Source organism: Myodes glareolus, chromosome 11 (genome assembly GCF_982192425.1).
Source record: "Myodes glareolus chromosome 11, mMyoGla1.1, whole genome shotgun sequence".
Classification (NCBI taxonomy): Eukaryota; Metazoa; Chordata; class Mammalia; order Rodentia; family Cricetidae; genus Myodes; species Myodes glareolus.
The window spans coordinates 44,192,611-44,211,924 of NC_142036.1; the positions used below are offsets into that span (position 1 = coordinate 44,192,611).

Sequence of the window (19,314 nt, forward strand, 5' to 3'; positions counted from 1 at the left end):
AAACACCACAGAGACTTTCTTAGAAACTAGATTAAAACTCTCCAGATGCCCAAATCTAAATAATCCTCATTAGAAATATATTCAAAAACAAAACTTAAAATCTCATAAAACAAACTTCACGTGTACTAGTCATGAAGATAAGCTAGTTATTTTTGCAGGATCTGATAACCCAAGTTGGTATTTTTCTGAATGTATGATTTTCTATGTAGAAAGAACTGATTGGTTTGTCAGCACATAAAGTTGCAGAGGGCTGGTGGGAGGGGCAATGAGGAATAACTGTTTGATCGGATTGAAGGTTTTACTTTGAAGTAATGATAATGTTTTGGAACTAGAGATGGTGGCTGCACACTGTGAATGTACACTAAAGGTCACCACTTCTTTTTTTTTAAACAGTTGCTTTTAGGTTATGTGATTTCATTTTAATTGAGAAGACTAGGAGGGTCGGGCATAGCAGCACACACTTCAATCCCAGCACTGGGGAGGCAGAGGCAGGTGGAGCTCTATGAATTTAAGGCCAGCCTGTGTACACAGTGAGTTCCAGGACAGCTAGGGCTACACAGTGAGACCCTGTCTTGAAAACAACACCAGCACCAATAGACCATTGAGGATAATGATAGGGTGCTTTATGATGATGGCTCTCAGTTAACTATTTTCTGGTCCACAAAAACTCAGTGCTCTATCTACACCTTTATCCCTCGACAGACATGTACAATTGGCGGTAAGGGGCCTGGCAAGAGAAGAACATGCAAGGAGGCGGTGCCTGCAGCAGACAGGCAGATCTCCCACAGCACCACCGTCACTCTTCTTTCCACGAGACTTGGGTGGAGGGGTTCAATATCGTGTACAATCCCAGGGATCTAGTTTCTAACTTCCCCCCAAGATTTACTTATAATTTGATGTATATATGTGTGTCTCTGAGTATATGTGCATGTACCACAAGTGTGCAAGTGCCCTGGGAGGCCAGGAGAGGGTGTCAGATCCCCTGGAATCGGAGTCGTGAGCCACCTGATCTGGGTGCTGGGACCTGAACCTAGGCCTGGATGAGCAGCAAATGCTCTTGCAGCTAAGTCATCCTCAAGCGGCCAATTCTGAACTTCTCATTTGGGATTTAAACATAAAACTTAGGCACTCTCTGAAAGTAAAAGGGCAATGGACATCTTACCTCTGAATTCAAGTCCCCGCAGCTGGAAAGTGACCAGGCCGTTGCCTATCTCTATCAGGTGTACTAATGCATTGAGATAGTCAGAGGCAAGGATGAAACAGTCCCCGGTACTATAGTTTCCCCACCTTCCTAACAGCAAATCCCCACAAAGACTGTGCTGCAGGGATCTGGTTAGATGTTCGTAGAAGATGGAATTGAGATTGTTGTCATCTGACCCTGTAAGAAAAGATTTTAAGAAAAGTTTATTTCACTTTAAATACCTGTTGTATTGATGAACAAGATCATTAAAAATACTGAAACTAGCTAGTCAATGTAGCTGCAATTCCAGTACTCAAGAGCAGAGGCAGGAAGACTGTCACAGACTTGGGGTCAGCCTGGGCTACAGAGTGAGACAAAACAAAATGAACAATCTAAAACTAAATTCCTCTTATGGCTGTATTTACATTTCTTTGACAAGAAAAAAAAGATGCATGCCACACCCCTACAATTTGTACATAAAAACAAAGTGGTGTTATGGTTTGGGCGTACCATGTCCCACAAGGGCTCATGCTGAGCCTTTGACATGCCTAGCCATGTGACGTTAGTGGGAGGTGGTGCTAAGCAGAAGGAAATACGGCTGCTCTACCAGATGCGTGCACACGCACGCACACACACACACACACACACACACACACACACACACACACACACTCATGCACACTTAGAAAGAAAGTAAACCCTAAAGAGTTAGAAGTCCTAACACCCCTCTGAGGGTTCCAGTTTGTGCAGTTTAGGAATCCGATTAGATGCACCCTTTGGCATTATTTCTGATTCAAGGACTGTCATTGTCATTTAATGAAATAACCTTTCCATTAAAATATATGGAATACAGAATTCAAGAAACAAAAAGATGATTTGGTAAAAGAAGTTGGTAAGATTATGTAAGATTTTAACAAAAACAAAAGTAAACAAAGAGAAATGAGTCAAAACCCAAACACTGTGAAGGCTCCCGTGCAGCAGACACAGCAGCACCTGCAGAGCTGGACAGGAGGTCACATGGAAGAAAAGCACAAGCAAAACCACCATGGATTCACGACAGACCCAACCAGCTTCACCGGCATCACACCCACTGCAGCAACCCCTGGGTTGTAGTCTAAGTATCGGAGAAGAGCAGATATTCAAGGCTTGGATTTTTTTTTTTAAACTCACACTAACTACACATTAAGACAATGAGGGAGAAATGAGAGTCTAATTGCATCCAGTTATGTGTCTGGCCATAAAAAAGGTGTGTGATTTCTTCCTAAGGATGGTATTACCAGCATTTGAGAATTCCAAGCCCGTGTGAGCACATGCTGGAAATGGTTTTTCTCCTCCATGAGATTGTAAGTGAGCAATGCCAAGTAAGGGGCTCTTCCTAGTTTAATTTTATAACTGAAGATCAATTTGATTCTTAGAGTTTGGTTTCTCAGATGGATAGAGCATTTGAAGAAATTTATGCATTAAATGGAAACATATTCCAGTCTATTTGGGAACAATGTTAAATAGTTTCCTGGACTAATTAACTAATTCATTAGTCTAATATAGTTGGAGTAGCAAGGTTCCCAGGATTTGGTTGATAAAATGAGATTTTCCAAATAAGCTAAGAACCAAACACTGGATAATGATATCACCACAAAAATCCTCCCACTGAATCAGCATCTTGGGTGGGTATTGGAAAATCCCCCAGGACATCTATGCACATAACTAATTAAATAAAATTCAATTTTAATATTTACTTAACACTTGGGAGAAAGGTGTAAGGAAGGACACATGTTGACAAGCACAACATTCTTATTCAGTTTTCATCTGACTTCTACTTAGCTTACAGAAGGACTATCTTCAAATGGCATATTTAAAATTTTTATCATTCAAGAAACAGTATACATAGTGGAAATGCTCTAGTTCATATATATTACGCTTTGCTAAGGTAAAAAGGAAAAAAAATGAAGGATATCTGGTTTTCAAGAAATGAATATTGTAATCCAAGCCTTCAGGAGGCTGAGGCCGGAGGATAGTGAATTAAAGGCCAGTCTGTACTACACTGAAAGTCTGAAGTCAGGCTGGGTTACACAGAGATCCTATGTCAAACAGAACAACTTTAAAAGGGTTTATAGTAAGCAGGGAGTGAAGCTATGAACGCTGAGAGTGTGTGCATGCATGGATATGTGTAGAGGAACAAACACATAAAGCAAATCCTCTGACTTGCCTCATTACAGACAGGACTATTACCTGGATTTCTATCAAGCTGAGAAGCCAATCTGGTATTTGAGTGGTCCACACGTTTTGTGCTGAAGAAAACAAAATAAAACATTTTTAGTATTTTGTACTTCAAAAAAAAAAAAAAAAAAACAAGAGAAAAACTACAAGACACAGATAAATTCCACTTCTGTAGGAAAACCTATGATTAGACAATAACCAACTTGATAGCACAGACTTACAGTTAAAATTTTTATTTTCTTTCGCATCTTCACAACATATAAACACAACAGCCTTCCCCAGTTCATGTTTCATTAGAGTCTAAAAGGACATCTACGAATACACTGCCAACAGAAACGACCAGTAGAAAAGGACACAGACTGCACACAGCTCTCCCAAGTGCGCCTCTACGGAAGTCTCTTCTCGGGAACGCAGAGGTCCTGTTCCTGTGGTCCACAGGTCAACTTCCCAAACAAGTCAGCAAAGGCTCTCCGTTTTCAGGTCAGAACTAGCCTAACAATGAACTGTGCTCACTGGTTCTCACCACGTCACCCTGGCACTGGAGTGTAGAAACACGGCCTTCCAAAGTGGTACCTGAGCATGAAGCATGGCAGGGGCCCACACAGTACTCAGCCTTCACTGCCACACATGTAAAGTCAGTTAACTCATCTGTCTAGAAACTTCCCAAAGAAAGCAGCAAAGCCCAAAGTCTGAACTTTCAACTCCTTGGTACAGGCCACATGCAAGACGAGACAATGCAGCAAGCATTCCACCCATGCTGAAATGCTGCACTGTCTGGAGGGACTACTGCCAGCTCAGCTGGTGGCTTCCCCCTAAAGATCAGTTCCTTCAAGATGGGGAGCAGAGTGGAAGACTACTCAGATGTGCTCCCTTGCAGGTATTCTGCAGCAAGTCCATTACTTTAAGGGAAACGCGGAAGCAGTTCAAAAACAAAAATTAGTTTTGGAAAACTTGTATCCCAGCCATGAGTGTGACAACTTCCCAGTGCAATGCACTTCAAGACTCTTCTGAGATTGGTGACACTGTGAATGCCTTTTTAAAGGGACTTGGAGAGCTAGTTCAAGTTACTCAACCATGACATTTTCAAATGACCAATAAATGCTAGAAATGATGTACAAGCAAAAATCTCATTCAAAGAAAATGAATGGATCAGTCCAGACAAGACACGCTTCTAAACACTCCGAGATTCAGTTTAGATTCTACTCTACAACTATTTTTAAGAAATTATTTTCCAGGCAGTGGTGGCACACGCCTTTAACCCCAGCACTCAGGAGGCAGAGGCAGGTGAATCTTTGGATTTGAGGCTACCCTGGTCTACAGAGTGTGTTCTAGGACAGCCAGGGCTACACAGAAACCCTATTTTGAAAAACAAAATAAAAAACAAACAAACAACCCCCCAAACAAAAATAAACAAAGAACCACACTGCCATTTACTTGTTGAGTTTCGGTGAAAAATCAAAGAAAGACACCTACAACTGTCTTAATACTTCTTTCTTGGGGTTAAAGAGATGGCATAGTGGCTAAGAGCATGGGCTGCTCTTGTAGAGAACCTGGGTTGGGTCCCCAGTACTCACATGGTGGCTCACAACTATCCCTAATTCCAGATGCAGGGGATCCAGTACCCTCTTCTCAGTTTCTCAGGTATCAGTCAATATGCAGTGCACATGCATACACGCAGACAAAACACTCAGAACATTTTAAAAAGTCGTTTTCAACTGTGCATGTGAGGACAAATTTTCTTTCTTCATTTCAATCAAATGACATACTGCAAGAGAGTGAATGCAAAAGTGTGGACCTAACCTATCTTTTAGCAAGCAAGACAGTAAAGGTTTGCCAAACTGGAAACAATGCAATCTTATTAAAATTTTGGTAGGCAGAAAATACTCTTAGTTTAAAATGATATTTTTGTTAATATGGGATATGGTTTTTTTTTGATTAAAAAAAAGACAGGGTCTTGTCAGGTAGACCAAGCAGGCTTCAAATTTATAATCCTCATACTTCAGTTTCTGAGTTCTGGAATTATAAACATAGTGGCTATTTTCTATTTTTAAATAAATAGACACTTGAATTTTAAAAGAGGTTCTTTGAAAATATTATTGAATAAAACTTCTATTTAAATATGATGACATCTTGAATATTTTTATGGGTACCAAAAATATTGACACAGATTGTTAAGAATTGATATCACAGAATATAACTTCTGGCTAAAACTTGGCCTAGAATAGGATATGGAAAGTAATGAAAATTCACCAAAATGGTAAACACCACCTGCAGTGTTAGGAGAGGGCCAGGGCAGAAATGTCAAGTATATAAGCTGGCTCACTGTGCCAATCCTGAGACCACTATCTTCCTGAGTAAAAATGCCACTGCATGGCAGTGCAGAGAGAGGCATCATGGAACGGTAAGAACTACACACCCAAACATGCTGTGTCTAGACCAACATGTTAATACATGCCCAAATGTTCTTGTTCCCTTACTGAGAATGCCTCTTTCAACAATTTTCCTTAAATAAGAGCAGATGTGGACAGACTAGGCAAGGACTATCCTAAGCAGCAGATTAAACAGTTAGTCTAATGAGCAAAGTCTGCATGGGAAACTGTTGGAACGAAGTTATCAGAAACTTTTCTTCCTGAAGAGGCAAAGGAATCAATAAAAAGGTGAACTCTAGAAACGTATTTCTAAGAAATTTCTAACTATGTTATAGCTCACCATAGCTGGTACAATGGTGTAATGCTGTATAACACACGTCACAGTGTTACTACTGACAGGGACTAATTCCAAGATGCCATTGAAGAAAACGTACAAGAGTATAGTTAGGACTATACCTTTAAGAATAACATAAAAAGATGAGAAAATAAGGTCAATTTCCTCAATACTATATAATCTTAAAATTTTAAAAATAATTTTATTGGACAGTGGTGATACACACCTGTAACCCAGAACTTGGGAGGCAGAGGCCAATGGGTCTCTATGAGTTCCAAGGCAGCCTGGCCTACAGAATGAGTTCCAGGACAGCTAGGGCTATGCAGAGAAACCCGGTCTTGAAAAACAAAACCAAAGACAAACCAACCAAACAAAAAAATTGTAAATTTTTAGCAAAAAAGTATTTTATTACCACAAATTGTAATCAAAACCAATTTTTCCTAACGATGCGTCTCCCTGTAAAGAAGACAGAAATTAGGTTCTGTGCGTCCCATGTACTCACTTGTAGTCTCGCTCCCAGAACTTCACGGGCCTAACATAGGAGGTGATGAAGATGGCGCTACCTAGGAAGGGGTTTAGCGGCGTAGAGAAGAAGGCTGATACCACTGCCTGAACAAACAGCATAGCCGAGTCTATGGGGAAACGGTTAAGGAACAAACACAGCAAACAGAAAAAGAAAGAGGGAAAAGGCCCATGTCAACCTTGGGATGAAATACCCAGGTCTAACTTTATGAAGGTCAAAACCAGAATTTGGAGCCAAATGAGATGACTGCGCTTGCTGCCAGGCCTCAGCATGCATGCTGGAAGAAGAGAACCGACTCTTCCCAGGTGTCTTTTGACCTCTCTACATGTGACATGCACGCATATGCATATATGTATAAAATAAATAAATAAATATATGTAATGAATATTTTTTTAAAACTGCAAACTTTGAAAGGCTGCATTCAGACATGGTTTGAGTCATCAGTTATTTTAAAGTGTTTTTGAGGCAGGAGGAGGATGGAAATTTCACCCAGAAATTTAATATGATTGCTATGAAAAATGTTCTATTCGTTTATTCCAAGTGCATTAAAAGTTCCTAAACTTTAATAACATCCATAGCTCACATTTTAAATACAAAATTTAAAAATAGCATTACTTATTACAAATCCATAATCCTTCCTCATGTTTGGCCGATCTGTGGGTTGCACAACCTAAACCAGGACAGGCAGTTCTCCATAGCCTGTGAGGTTTGCTGGCCCCTGGCATGTGTGTTGGGAGACGGACTGCAGACTGACGCTCTCATCAAGGATATGACTAGCCATTCTCACACACTGTAGTGAAGGATACGGGGCACCGCAAAGGGCTGGGCAAAAGCATGGAATGCAGAGCCCCACGTGATCTGCCAGGGTGCGACATAGGTGTACACGAACTGCAGTTTATAGAGGAGCTCCCAAAGCTGCGGGAAGAAAGGAAAAGATGTCGTCAGGAAAATACTAAGCAGGCACTTCAACCAGAAAACAAAAGGCCTATAAGATGTGTCTTCTTCCTATCATGGAAATGAACTGAAATTATTTTCCAATATAAGAATGGAATTTTATTTCCAATATGGAAATATAAATTATTTCCATAATAAGAGAAGATTTATCAACTGCCAAAACACTGGCATTATTTTACTATAAACATGATTTTTTTTTTAATGTAAAGATACAGACTTATGGACTGGTGTTTAAGAGTTATCTGCCCTCTTCTGGCCAGTCACGGTGTTGTTACTACTGTAAGCAATCAAGGGCAGAGGCAACATAACTCCTTGAGCAGAAACTCTAGGTGTCTCTAATACGGGCACATATTTTATTCCAAGACACAATACCCTTGAACTGGAGTAAATATGTTCCAAATGTAATGTCAAAAGGAGCCAGGAAACAATCTCTCTAACATAGCGGCCACTGTCTTGGATATCAATCTTCTGAACCCCAACTGCCACAGGTGGAGACAGACCACATGTAAGTCCCATTTGACTCTGGTTCTTATGAACCACACTGGTGACTGAAGAGGACTAGCACTTAAGAGCCAGCAGGTCAGCTGAAACAGCAGCATTGGTCTCAGGAAGCATTCACTTAGCGAGCGTCTCTGCAGACAGGTGCCCCTGGTGAAGGATTACCTTGCTGAACAGGATGGACATAAAGAAGAGGTCCAGCAGCATTGTCTCTGAGAGGGCTTCATAGTCAAACTTGAAAAAGAGCACAGTAAAGATGACAGTGATGTACTGGTATGTGGGGCTGCTGAAGGAGGACCGCAGCAGCTTCAGGCCAGCGATGGTGATCATCAAAGCTCCCAACCTGTCACAGACAGAGAGAGGTGCGGTCTGTCAGCTTGAGGCTGAAAATACCAGCTTCCTCCAACCCTGAAGTCACTACGTAATTACCAAGCTTATGATACAGAACAAATTTAAACCTCTGGAATTGATTTATAAGAGCCAGGTGGGCGTGCACACCCATAATCCCAGAATTACGAGATCACGAGTTCAGTGTTAACTCTTTTGTCTAGATAGATAGGCAGGTAGGTAAATAGTAGGTAGATAGGTAGGTAGGTAGATAGATAGATAGATAGATAGATAGATAGATAGATGCCAATGACTTCCATGGCATTTATTCCATGATAAGCATATCACACCCTGAAAGGCACTAACATAGTATTCTTTTTATTAGTATTCTTTTTTTATACTATGATCTTTATTCTCTACGTAAATAAGCATGTTTAAAAATAAAAAGCTATAGTTCTGAAACCTAGTTCTCTAGTTTTTTTTTTTTTAACTTCTATCACTTTAACAATACATGAAAACATGTACCAGTGTGCCATACCGTGGAGCTAAGCTAGTAAGTATGATTACAGGGTAATCATGTAGACAAATGACCACATACACAGTCTGATTTACACAGAACACAACAACCACCTCCTAAACTTGCCATCTAATAGTAAAAACTAGCTTTATTTTTAATTTTTTAAATTACATTTTCCCCATTATTTTGCACAAGTGCGTGCATGTGTGCATGAGCACCTGACACCGCTTGTGCGGAAGGCAGAAGACAACTTGCTGGAGCCGGTTCTCTTCCCCCACTATGTGGGTTCAGGGACTGGACTCAGCTCATAAAGCTTGGCAGCAGCACCTTTACCAGCTGAGCCGTCCACCCAGCCCCCAAACTAACTTTACTTATCAAGTGTCCTCTTCTAAAAATACTGATTGACAGCAAGAAGTTAAGAACAGTAAAAACAGTGATGTTCAAAAAAGCAAAGACAAAAAAAAAAAAATTCACCTGAGCCTTTTATCCTTCGATGCTGTGTGTCAGAGACGCAGTGTTTAATGATGTTGACCAATGAATGACTCAAGGCTGCTTTTCCAAGTGTAAGGCATTGCTTATTACTGCTCAACTCTAACGACACGGATCAGAGGGCTGTACTTACTCTGCATCCAGTCTCTTTGGGCTGGCGATCGTCTCTGCGCTGCTGCTAAGTTCATTGAGGACAACCAGTGGATAGATGATATTCTTCTCCACAAAAAGAAGCCACACGTGGAGTTTTTCAAACCACATCATAGTGGCTGCATCTGATGAGGCAACAAGTCCAGAGATCACAATTTACACAACCATCAAAGCAGCTGGGTGTGCGGTAAGAAGTATGAACTTGACTCAGATTTAGTCCCATTCTATCAGCACAAAAACGTTAAGAAACCCGCAATTCAACGGTCAATTTCTAAGTGCTCTGAAATACCCCATGCCCCAGGCCCCCAACACACGAATTTCCAACCTAGACACGACTCACACTTAAGTAAGTTTATTTTTATAAGCTGTTTGTGTGGAGCTGTGGGTCAGGCCAAGGGAGGCAAATGTTCACCACGGACTGCATCTCCAGTAAAACCTCCCATTTTTAACTATGATTTCTTTCATTTTCTTTATTTGTATATAGAAAAAGTTATTAAAGGTTCTTGGGCTGTGTCTCACCTCTAAATAAATAAGATTTTTAAAGTATCTGGTTTTAAAATGCTAAGGTATATGCTAGATACACATGTATGATTTAGATTCATCCAGCTTATTAAAGTCATCCTCATCACCAGAAGCATACAAAAGTTAACTTAGCACCACTCTCTGGCTTTCTGAAAACAGTACGGCAGGCAGTTAGGAAGTCTTTACTTCGAATATCAGTACAAGAAAAAAATACCTTTACTACAATTTAGTACTTTCACTAAGTCAAAATTGTTATGGTGATCCAAAATCTGAAAAAAAAAATAGACTTATTGAAGAATTGCACAACCAGTAAAACTACTGATTTTAAAAGCATTAGATCTATCTGGTACTATTTATTTATAACAGTGACAGAAATAGTTCATCATAAAAAAAAAAAAACGAAAACTTTTTACTCTGCACTACTTTCCTGACGCCAAGAGTGGGCTAATCCCAACTCTTGAAGTTTCATGTAACCTTCCCTTATTAAAAGGACACATATTGGCTGGAGAGATGGCTCAGCAGTTAAGAGCACTGGCTGCTCTTTCAGAGGTTGCATTCAAGTCTCAGCACCACATGGTGGCTCAAAGCCATATGCAGTGGGATCTGATGCCCTCTGCTGGCCTGCAGGCAGACATGCAGAGCACTCGCACATTTAAAGACAAAGGGCACATAACTTGCAAAGGCTCTCCACAGCATCTTGCTCAACAGTATTCGGCTGTCTCTCCAGGGTCTGAGGGTGGTCAGCACCGAGGCACCACGCTGCTTCACTAGGAGGCCCATCGTGAGGACCAAAAGTTAACTTTGTTACACATTTTCAAAGGTTTCGGTGTTCTTCAAAAATATCAACTAATCCTTAAATTAGGATTAGTTGGGTGAGTCCCCTTCTTGACAGCAGTTCACTGTGTGCAGGCCCGCACCACACAGAGCTGGCTGATGCACAAGGACAGTTTACAGTGGCAAGGGAGAAGCTACTGCAGGACAGGCCTTCTATCTCTTTTTGAGTCATTTTATACCTTATCCCAAAATGAGCAGCCATCGCAGAAAGGCTGCTATTGTTGTTCTTAAGGAGGACAGAGTCTCTGGTGGAGTAATGGACAAAGGCCTTCTTCCTTCCAAAGCTAAAGTTAAAGCCTTTCAAATGGAGGACTGGAGGCAGGAGGGGTAGGCTGTCTGTATATACATTAGGGACTGCTAGAGAGAGAAGCCACGCGGAAGACACATCAGCCACAGGTCTGAGAACAGTTAGAGCACTAAGTCTACGCTGAGAAGGTGGTCTTGGGGCACAGCCACTGCTCTCTCAGCTGAAGACGGCACCCTACAGGAGACGGCGGCTCACCAAAGTGTGACTCGATGGCGCCTGTCTAATTCACCTATGGGCATGGTGAAGTGAGCAACGAGACTAAGGGTGTTAATGAACTACTTACTTCGAACTTCATACTGATTGTGCTCGGCCGTCTTCAGCAGAGGGCGGGAGAAGCAGTGCCACGGCAGCTGTTTCCTTACTTGGGGCAACACGTAGTGGGTGACAAAGCCCACAAAGCCGACCAGTGCATAGAGCACATACTTGAGAGCAGGCTGAAAGAAACAAGAGTTCAGGGTGTTAGGAGCCCCCGCCAGGCTCACTGCAGACTTCTCGGTTCATTGGTTCTGTTTTTTCATTGGATAATGGAGAACAGCTCTCAGAATCTAAAAACTACAGCTTAACATTTCTGTGCCTGTAGTTTTCTCTATCCCAATGAGTCACTGAATGCCAGCTGACTCTTTAATACACATGTGAAATATGGTAATTACTTTGGTGTCTGACACTAGAGTCAATGAAAGAGACTAGAAGTGCTGCTTCCTGCTTCAGGAATGTTCTGTGTGACTATCTGAGCAAGGGATTCAACTGTCAAACTAGGAGAGAAAAGGACATAAGCTAAGTCCGAGAGAGGAACAGAATGGACAGAACAAAAGGGGCTTTATCTTTTGTTTTTGCATGCTGTGCTGTCAGAGGCAGGTGCCCTGCACAACTAGATTCACAGAAGGAGGAATTAATACCTTTTTTTTCTAATATTAAAACCAAGTCATATATATTTAGAAAGTCTGAAGCCCCCTAAACATGAAGGAGTGTCCCGCTGCACTTTGAGGGAGTTCAGGAATTTGTAGTTCAAACTGGAGAGAAGAAAACCAAGCAAACATATTTAACAATATTAAATAACTGAGTGAGTCATTGCCTCTGCCCAGGAGGAATAACAGCGACTTACCCTCCTCCCATATAAAAGAGCCAAAACTGAACAGAACACACGGCCCAGTGGTCTGTATCAGGTAAGATCTACAGAAATAAGCCTGTGCCCAGAGGACAGGGAACCAAGGAAGAGGCTGTGCCTGCCCTGCTCATGGCTCCCATGAACCTAGGGAAAGTGCAGACAAGATCCTTGAGATCTGCAGACAGTCCCTCAAGTATACATGGGAATGGGAACCACACACACTAGAAAGCTATGAGGAATCATAGGAGGGCATCGAGCAAGAAAGCATACTATCATGTGGTTGGAAAAATGCCACCCTGACAAGCCTGGGAAATGTCAAGGTACACACGCACCAAGCAGAGGCCTAAAGGCTGCCTACTCTCAGTGATGGGAAATACATGGTCTAGCAAAAGCTGGCTCTGTCCCACCTCAGAACTGCTTTAACAAAAGTATGCCTCTAGGGGATCAAACTGCTAATAAGTACTTTACGGAATCTAGGGACAGTGTTCAAGTACTTTTGGAAACACAAAAGTTAACACCCAACAAGGTAAAATTTACACTGTTGGCATCCACTCAGAAATTCCCATATGGCTCTCTGAATGCATTTGAGACCTGCTCCAGAGAGAATCTGGTACTGTAAGCCTGGTAGCAACTCGTGTCTGGGGACGTGGTAGGCTCATGCAGGGAATGTATTTCTGATGGTCAACTACACTGGGACAGCAGCAAACTGCCTTCTAAATGCTTGTGTTTACATATATAGACAAAAGCAGCTACCAGCCTTAGCCAGGAAAACCTATCCTTATGATGAACAGTGTGAACACAGACTCTGCCCCAAATGCAGAGAACAAGCCAGAGATGCGGGCCCAAATCTAAACCAGTAACTTTACAGTTCCGATCTACAGCTCAGGGAACACTGTGGAAGGAGAGTGGAATGAAGAGCTGGAAATAGGAAGGGTGCAGAGACATGATCCATCAGACCTGAGAGAGCTGCACACGGTTCACCTCAGACTACTGCAGTAAGGAAATGAACATTACACACAAGTCACCTCAGATGACTGCAGTAACAGGAAAAACTCCTAAGCCACTCACAAAGATTTACAGCCCAGGGAGAACACAATAAAATACTTAAACAAAAACTCATCTATTCCCAGAGGCACCCGCTGTGTATGCTGGCACTGGGTTCACAGAAGTCAGGCCCTCCTAACAGTCAGCTAGGGATGGGGGAGGACTCATGGGTCCCTACCCTGCTGAACTGTGGCACCCAACAGACCCTAGAACAGAGTGGGCACAGGATTCAGTTGTGTACCCTTGATAAGCCCACCAGGTTCTCCTAATTAGTTCCAAACTCAGGTTCTGGTTCGATTACAGAGGACACTAAACAAAATCAATATTGAGAAGGGAAAAGAGATTTGGGGGAGGGCTGGGAGAGAAGTGGGGGGTGTGACAAGAATCCACAGTATGTGTATATAAAAATGTGAGGGAACAAAACTTACTACTAAAATCAATCACCCAAAACAAAACAAAACAAAAACAAAACAACCGAACGACTCAAGGATTTCAGTGCAACAATATCACACAGCAGTTAGGTGACTTTCTATCAACTCCAACGAGAGGATTCCTTACCTGAAGTGCTGTGAACACTGTGCTCACATGGATAGCAAAATACAGCACGCCAATAACGACACACACCACCAGGTCGGACTGCAGACGCTCACTCTGTGGGACAGAGGGCAATCATGAAACAATTACACACTTCTTTGTTTTTAAGACAGGGTCTCATGCAATCCAGGCTGGCTCCAAGTCATTAGCAGCTGAGCATGACTCTGAATGCCCGAGCCACCTGACTCCACCTCCCCAATGCCAAACTTTTCTTTACATACAATTAAAAAAGAAAAAAAAACCAAACTCCCTTCCTCTACAATTGGTAAAGCTTAAGAAATAATTTCGCACTGATACACTTCAGCATTTCTAGGTATTTCTTGTGTAAAATAATTATGTAGAATAAATCTTGTTTCCTTCTTCAATGTTCTCATATTTGGAGTTTCCTCAGAGCTTAGCACTGTATGTCAGGAAACAAAAACACTCGCCTACTTTTTAATGCTGTAAACGTAGAGTCTTTCAGAAGACTGTCCCTCATGGGTCAGTATACTTTGCTTTTTTTATTGACAAAAAGAGCTGATCTTCTGAGGCACCCACACTGACCGCATGCGCACTCCCTATTTTCCTTAGTACGGGTCCTTCCAGTGGCTTTCAGGGCTGAGAATCCCTTATTTAAACTTAGGACCAAAAGTATTTTTGATTCTGGCTTCCACTCAGTCTCCAGTACTTGTTGGATTCTGCCAGTTGAGGATCCCTGAACTGAAAAATCTGAAATCAGAAATGTTCTAAATTCCAAGGTGGGTTTTTTTTTTCTTTCCTGAATGATTTGGGAGCATGTCAGGTTTTGAAATTTTAGCAGCATTCCCAACTCTGTAGTAAAAAACAGGATCCTCTTGCTATCCCTGGCAGTGACTGCCTCCTGTATTCAACTTTCAGACCCCTGTGCCCTGGGGAGGGTCAATGAAATGACTTAATTTTGCTCTACATGAAACCTTTGACATATTCTTCCACACTGTGATCACGTCTGAGAACAGGACCTTTCTAATCAGGCTAACTATATCCTATCCAAAATGTTTAGGACCAGAAGTATGAGAGACTGTTGATGTTTGCAGGTTTGGGAGTATTTTATATATAACGTGACATACTTTGGGGAGATGAGCCACACATAAAAAATAAATAAATCAGATGCATAGATAGATAGATACATAAATAAGTAAATGAAGTTTATTTTTTCCTGTGGGACTAACAGGCAGAAGGTCACAGTAAATAGTACTGTAAGTGAACCCATGATTGATCACATCAGACCAAATGTGTAGTTTTCCATGGTGTGATCATGTCAACATTCCAACAGTTTGAGATTCTCGTCCAGATTCTTCTGGACTTTTGGGATGGAGGATGCTTAACTAGTATGTTAAAATCCGGATTGAATACAATGAGTAATATTTAACAATGCTGTATTTCCTCCAATTACTAAAGACCTTCAAAAGTACTGAGTATTTAACAGTCATTCGCCATAAGTACTATCATCTAAAATGCGACACTTACAACAGAATTGCTAAGCTTTTCCGGCAGTGGGTCTTTCACATCAGATAGAGGGTCTTCTGGGTTTTTCTCTTCAGTTTTTGGAAAAATCTTGGATTGCATCAAAGAGCTTTATTTGAAAAAAGTAAGAGAATATATTCAATAGAAAATATACACGAAACTTGAAACCTAGCAATTTAAACAGCAAAGGTGTTTGTGATATAAAATCAAATAACCCAAGTACATTTAATCACTGAGACATGGAAACTCTAAAAAGTTCATTTTGGCATATATAAGGATACAGTGAAAATACTGTCATTAAAACTTGGGAAGAAAAACATCACAAAACAAACAAAACCTAAAACAAAGCTACACAGAAAAAGTCTCTCTTGAAACAAAAAACAAACAAACAAACAACCACCATGGGACTGGAGAGATGGCTCAACAGTTAAGAGGACATTTTACTCTTGTAGAAGCCACACACACACACATGCACCACTTGATAGGCAATAGGAAAGAAGCTAGCCTTAGGGATTACAGAAATGCCAGCAAACTTAAATGTTCAACAATAATGACTGATCTCACTTACAAGAGTACAGAGGGATCACTGCTTTGTCGGCTGAGATGATAGGACACGGCCACTAACAAACCACAAAAAACAGAAAAAAGCACTGGAATGTGCTGGCCATCCCATGAATCCTGAGGGGAAAAAAAATGAGGAAGATAAGATGCTTGTAACTTATGACCTAGCATACAATCCTCTTACATCAATATTTAGAAACAGCAAATTTACAGTTTAAAGTGTTTTAGCTATATATTAATAATTGTACCTTATTCCAGATGAATTTAGAATTTTTTTCATTTGATAAAGGGTCTCAGGTAGCTCAGGCTGGCCTTACATTTGCTATGTAGTTGTGGATAGCTTTAAACTCCTAACCCTGACTGCCTCTCAAGCACACCACCCCACATTTGTTACTGTTTTCCGGAGACCTGGGATCTAGATACTAGATTTCTTTTATCTTAAGAAAGTTTCATCCATGAATCCGTCCGTCCGTCCGTCCATCCATTCATCTATCCATCTATCTCTCAGTATTAAAGTTTTATTCATATTAGGAATAATTTCTCATATCTGTTACTATAGTTTCTCACATTCTAAATAGTGGCCATTTTATAGAAGATCCTGAATTTATTTCCCCCTTTACCCTTAACTGTAAATCAACTCTCAGATCTTTTTAAAAAAACAAACAAGCAAAACTAGAACACAAACTCTCCATACCCACGTGCTTCACAGTTAGTCTAGAAAGCACAAAACACATTTTCTTATTTCCTTTCAAACTTTAACCTATTTTAGTTTTCTTCCTTAAAAGGCCAAAGAAACTCTTTTGTTAAGTCACTGAGAGTCAGGCCAGTACCACATCCAATACAAACCTTTGTTAAGTCTCTGATAGTCTATCAGGTGCGACATCCAATGGAACCTTTCGGACTCTTAGGCCTCTCTGACTGTTCCCAGTGGGTCTCTATTTTAGCTAACATTTAAAAACTATCATGTCTCAGAGGTCAAACTCACTTTTCTCTCGCCCACCCACAGTTGCAGTCTCCAATGACTCAGTTCTGTTGACGACTGTTCTGTCTACCAAGCATGAACAGAAATCTCTTTCTACACGACTACTACTATGCGCCTCTGGACCTGATAAATATGAATAAATAAAATGTTCACATTAAAAAATCCCTTGTTCTTAAACTCTAGGATTTCTACTATCATCTAGTAGGTACCACTGCATAGCCTCAGCTAAGGCTGGACCATTTCTAGCCCTCTTTTCCTCTTCCTTATGGTCCCCAAACACACCGATGGCATCGGGCTTCAGTGAAGCACAACCCTTCGAGCTGGGGCCCTGACGATCAGCGTGGTTTTAGCCTTCATAACTCTGGACTCCACATGCTGTTGACTCCACAGCTGACCTACAAGCTCCTCATGGACAGGAAACAACTCGTACAGACAGCGGGCACTTCTTAAGATGCACAGACAGAATGATGCAGAACGGGAGTCACTTCTCACAGCTCTTTGAACCTTACTATTTTTCTGTTATCTTGCTTTAATTATAAAAACAAACCACAAAACAGACAAAAATCCAGAAATATGGGAGGGGTTATAAACCAGTGTTAAAATGGCTCATGGGCTGGATGACAGCTCCATACATCACACCAGCAGTGTGCTCAGCGCTGTTTTACACCGTCACCTGCAGCCCTTGGACTCATTTCTGTCTTGGGTGCTGTGCTGAGGACTAAGCACTGGGCCTTGAGCATACCTGGAAAGCACTCTTCCGCTGAGCTACACCCCAATCAAAACATTTTCTTATAAATATTTATATTCATAAGTAAATCAAGATGAGAGGTAGTAGTTACATACATTTTTAAACCAGAAATAGACATTTAATTGCATATTCTGCCAATACCATGTCTGCCTCTCGTGCAAATGAGTCTAGTTTTAAAAAGTCTTTAAATAGTAACCTAGGATTATTGTTTGGAAAAGAATTTTCCTTTATTAATGACTGATTATCAAATTGCTTTAAAATTCAAAGTAAGACAGAGTAAGATTACAGATGAGCATTGGAAGGCAGAGAAATCAGTGTCTCAAGGGCAGGGCAGGATGGAACCTGCAGTCAGTTTTAGGCATTCCCGTGCACACTCACAGAGCACACCACAGTCTGTAGCTTACCTTTAAAGCTCCATAGCACAGCCCATACAGCAAGGCGACGGCCACAATGCTGCAGAGGAAACTGTACAGCGCTGCTAGCAGGCTGGTGGTGGCTAGACAGTGAAGGAATAGGAAATCAGGACTTTACAAATACCTACAGCAAAAAAATTCAAATTCACGAAAACTATCAAGTAACACGATATTGATCTACTCATGTGACTTTTAAAATCCAGCTACTTCATCTTTTTTCATTATATTTGACACAAGAAAGAAACACTTCTATCTCCAATATTTTGTTGAGATAGGGTCTCACTCTTAGTTCGGACTGGCTTGCCACTCCCAGCGATCCTCCTGCCTTACCCTCCTAAGTGCTCAGATTACAGGCTATCAGGTACCAAGTCTTGGCTGCCATCTTCAATCTTTGATAATATATATTTACCTCAGAATCTCAGAAAAAACATTTGTAGCTATAATAGGCTTCAAAAATGTATCTTGGGGACTGGAGAGTTGACTTAGTTTTAAGAGCATGCACTGCTTATGCACAATTTGGTTCCGAGCACCCATATCGGACAGCTCAAAACCACCTGTAACTCCAGTTCCAGCGGGTCTGATGCCTCTGTACTCCACAGGCCCCCTAGGGGGTCTGATGCCTCTGTACTCCACAGGCCCCCTAGGGGGTCTGATGCCTCTGTACTCCACAGGCCCCCTAGGGGGTCTGATGCCTCTGTACTCCACAGGCCCCCTAGGGGGTCTGATGCCTCTGTACTCCACAGGCACCCACACACCACCTAATTAAAAATAAAATAACCCTTTTTGAAAAATGTGTCTTACATTACTAAGCTGTATTAGAAAACACAGCTTGCAAAGGCCTGAAATAACCTGGAGGTATCAATTAACCAATGAAAATAGCTTTCCTTGTAAAAACGACTGGCTTCGCTCACAGCAGGAAGTTTGCACGCCCACTGCTCATCAGTTCACAGAAAACCGTGTAAATCAGATTACTAAAACTGTCAACAAGCAAATGACCCCTACTCATTGACTAGGAATAAGAAGCAGGCATAGTTAAGTGTTATCCATACTAAAAATAAACCCGAGACTGTTTCTTAATCTAATTTTACATAGTGATTTAAGGCAAATCCATAGGGAATATTTATTTACTATTAAAAGCCTAACACTTTGGACACTTGTAACTTA

General features: G+C 41.3%; 1 protein-coding gene across 5 annotated transcripts in view; it reads right to left on the minus strand.

Annotated features, from left to right (window-relative positions):
* Window positions 1-19,314, minus strand: part of Pcnx1 (pecanex 1) — a 150,455-nt gene that overhangs the window by 19,358 nt on the left and 111,783 nt on the right. For all 5 annotated transcript variants that reach the window (XM_048449083.3, XM_048449082.3, XM_048449079.3 and 2 more), the window contains 11 exons: window positions 18,142-18,233; window positions 16,015-16,124; window positions 15,450-15,555; window positions 13,929-14,021; window positions 11,505-11,655; window positions 9,542-9,683; window positions 8,241-8,418; window positions 7,430-7,538; window positions 6,603-6,732; window positions 3,410-3,468; window positions 1,163-1,378 (listed from right to left, as the gene is read on the minus strand). In XM_048449083.3, coding sequence (XP_048305040.3) covers window positions 1,163-1,378; window positions 3,410-3,468; window positions 6,603-6,732; window positions 7,430-7,538; window positions 8,241-8,418; window positions 9,542-9,683; window positions 11,505-11,655; window positions 13,929-14,021; window positions 15,450-15,555; window positions 16,015-16,124; window positions 18,142-18,233 — 1,386 coding nt within the window. The remainder of the gene's footprint in view (window positions 1-1,162; window positions 1,379-3,409; window positions 3,469-6,602; window positions 6,733-7,429; window positions 7,539-8,240; window positions 8,419-9,541; window positions 9,684-11,504; window positions 11,656-13,928; window positions 14,022-15,449; window positions 15,556-16,014; window positions 16,125-18,141; window positions 18,234-19,314) is intronic.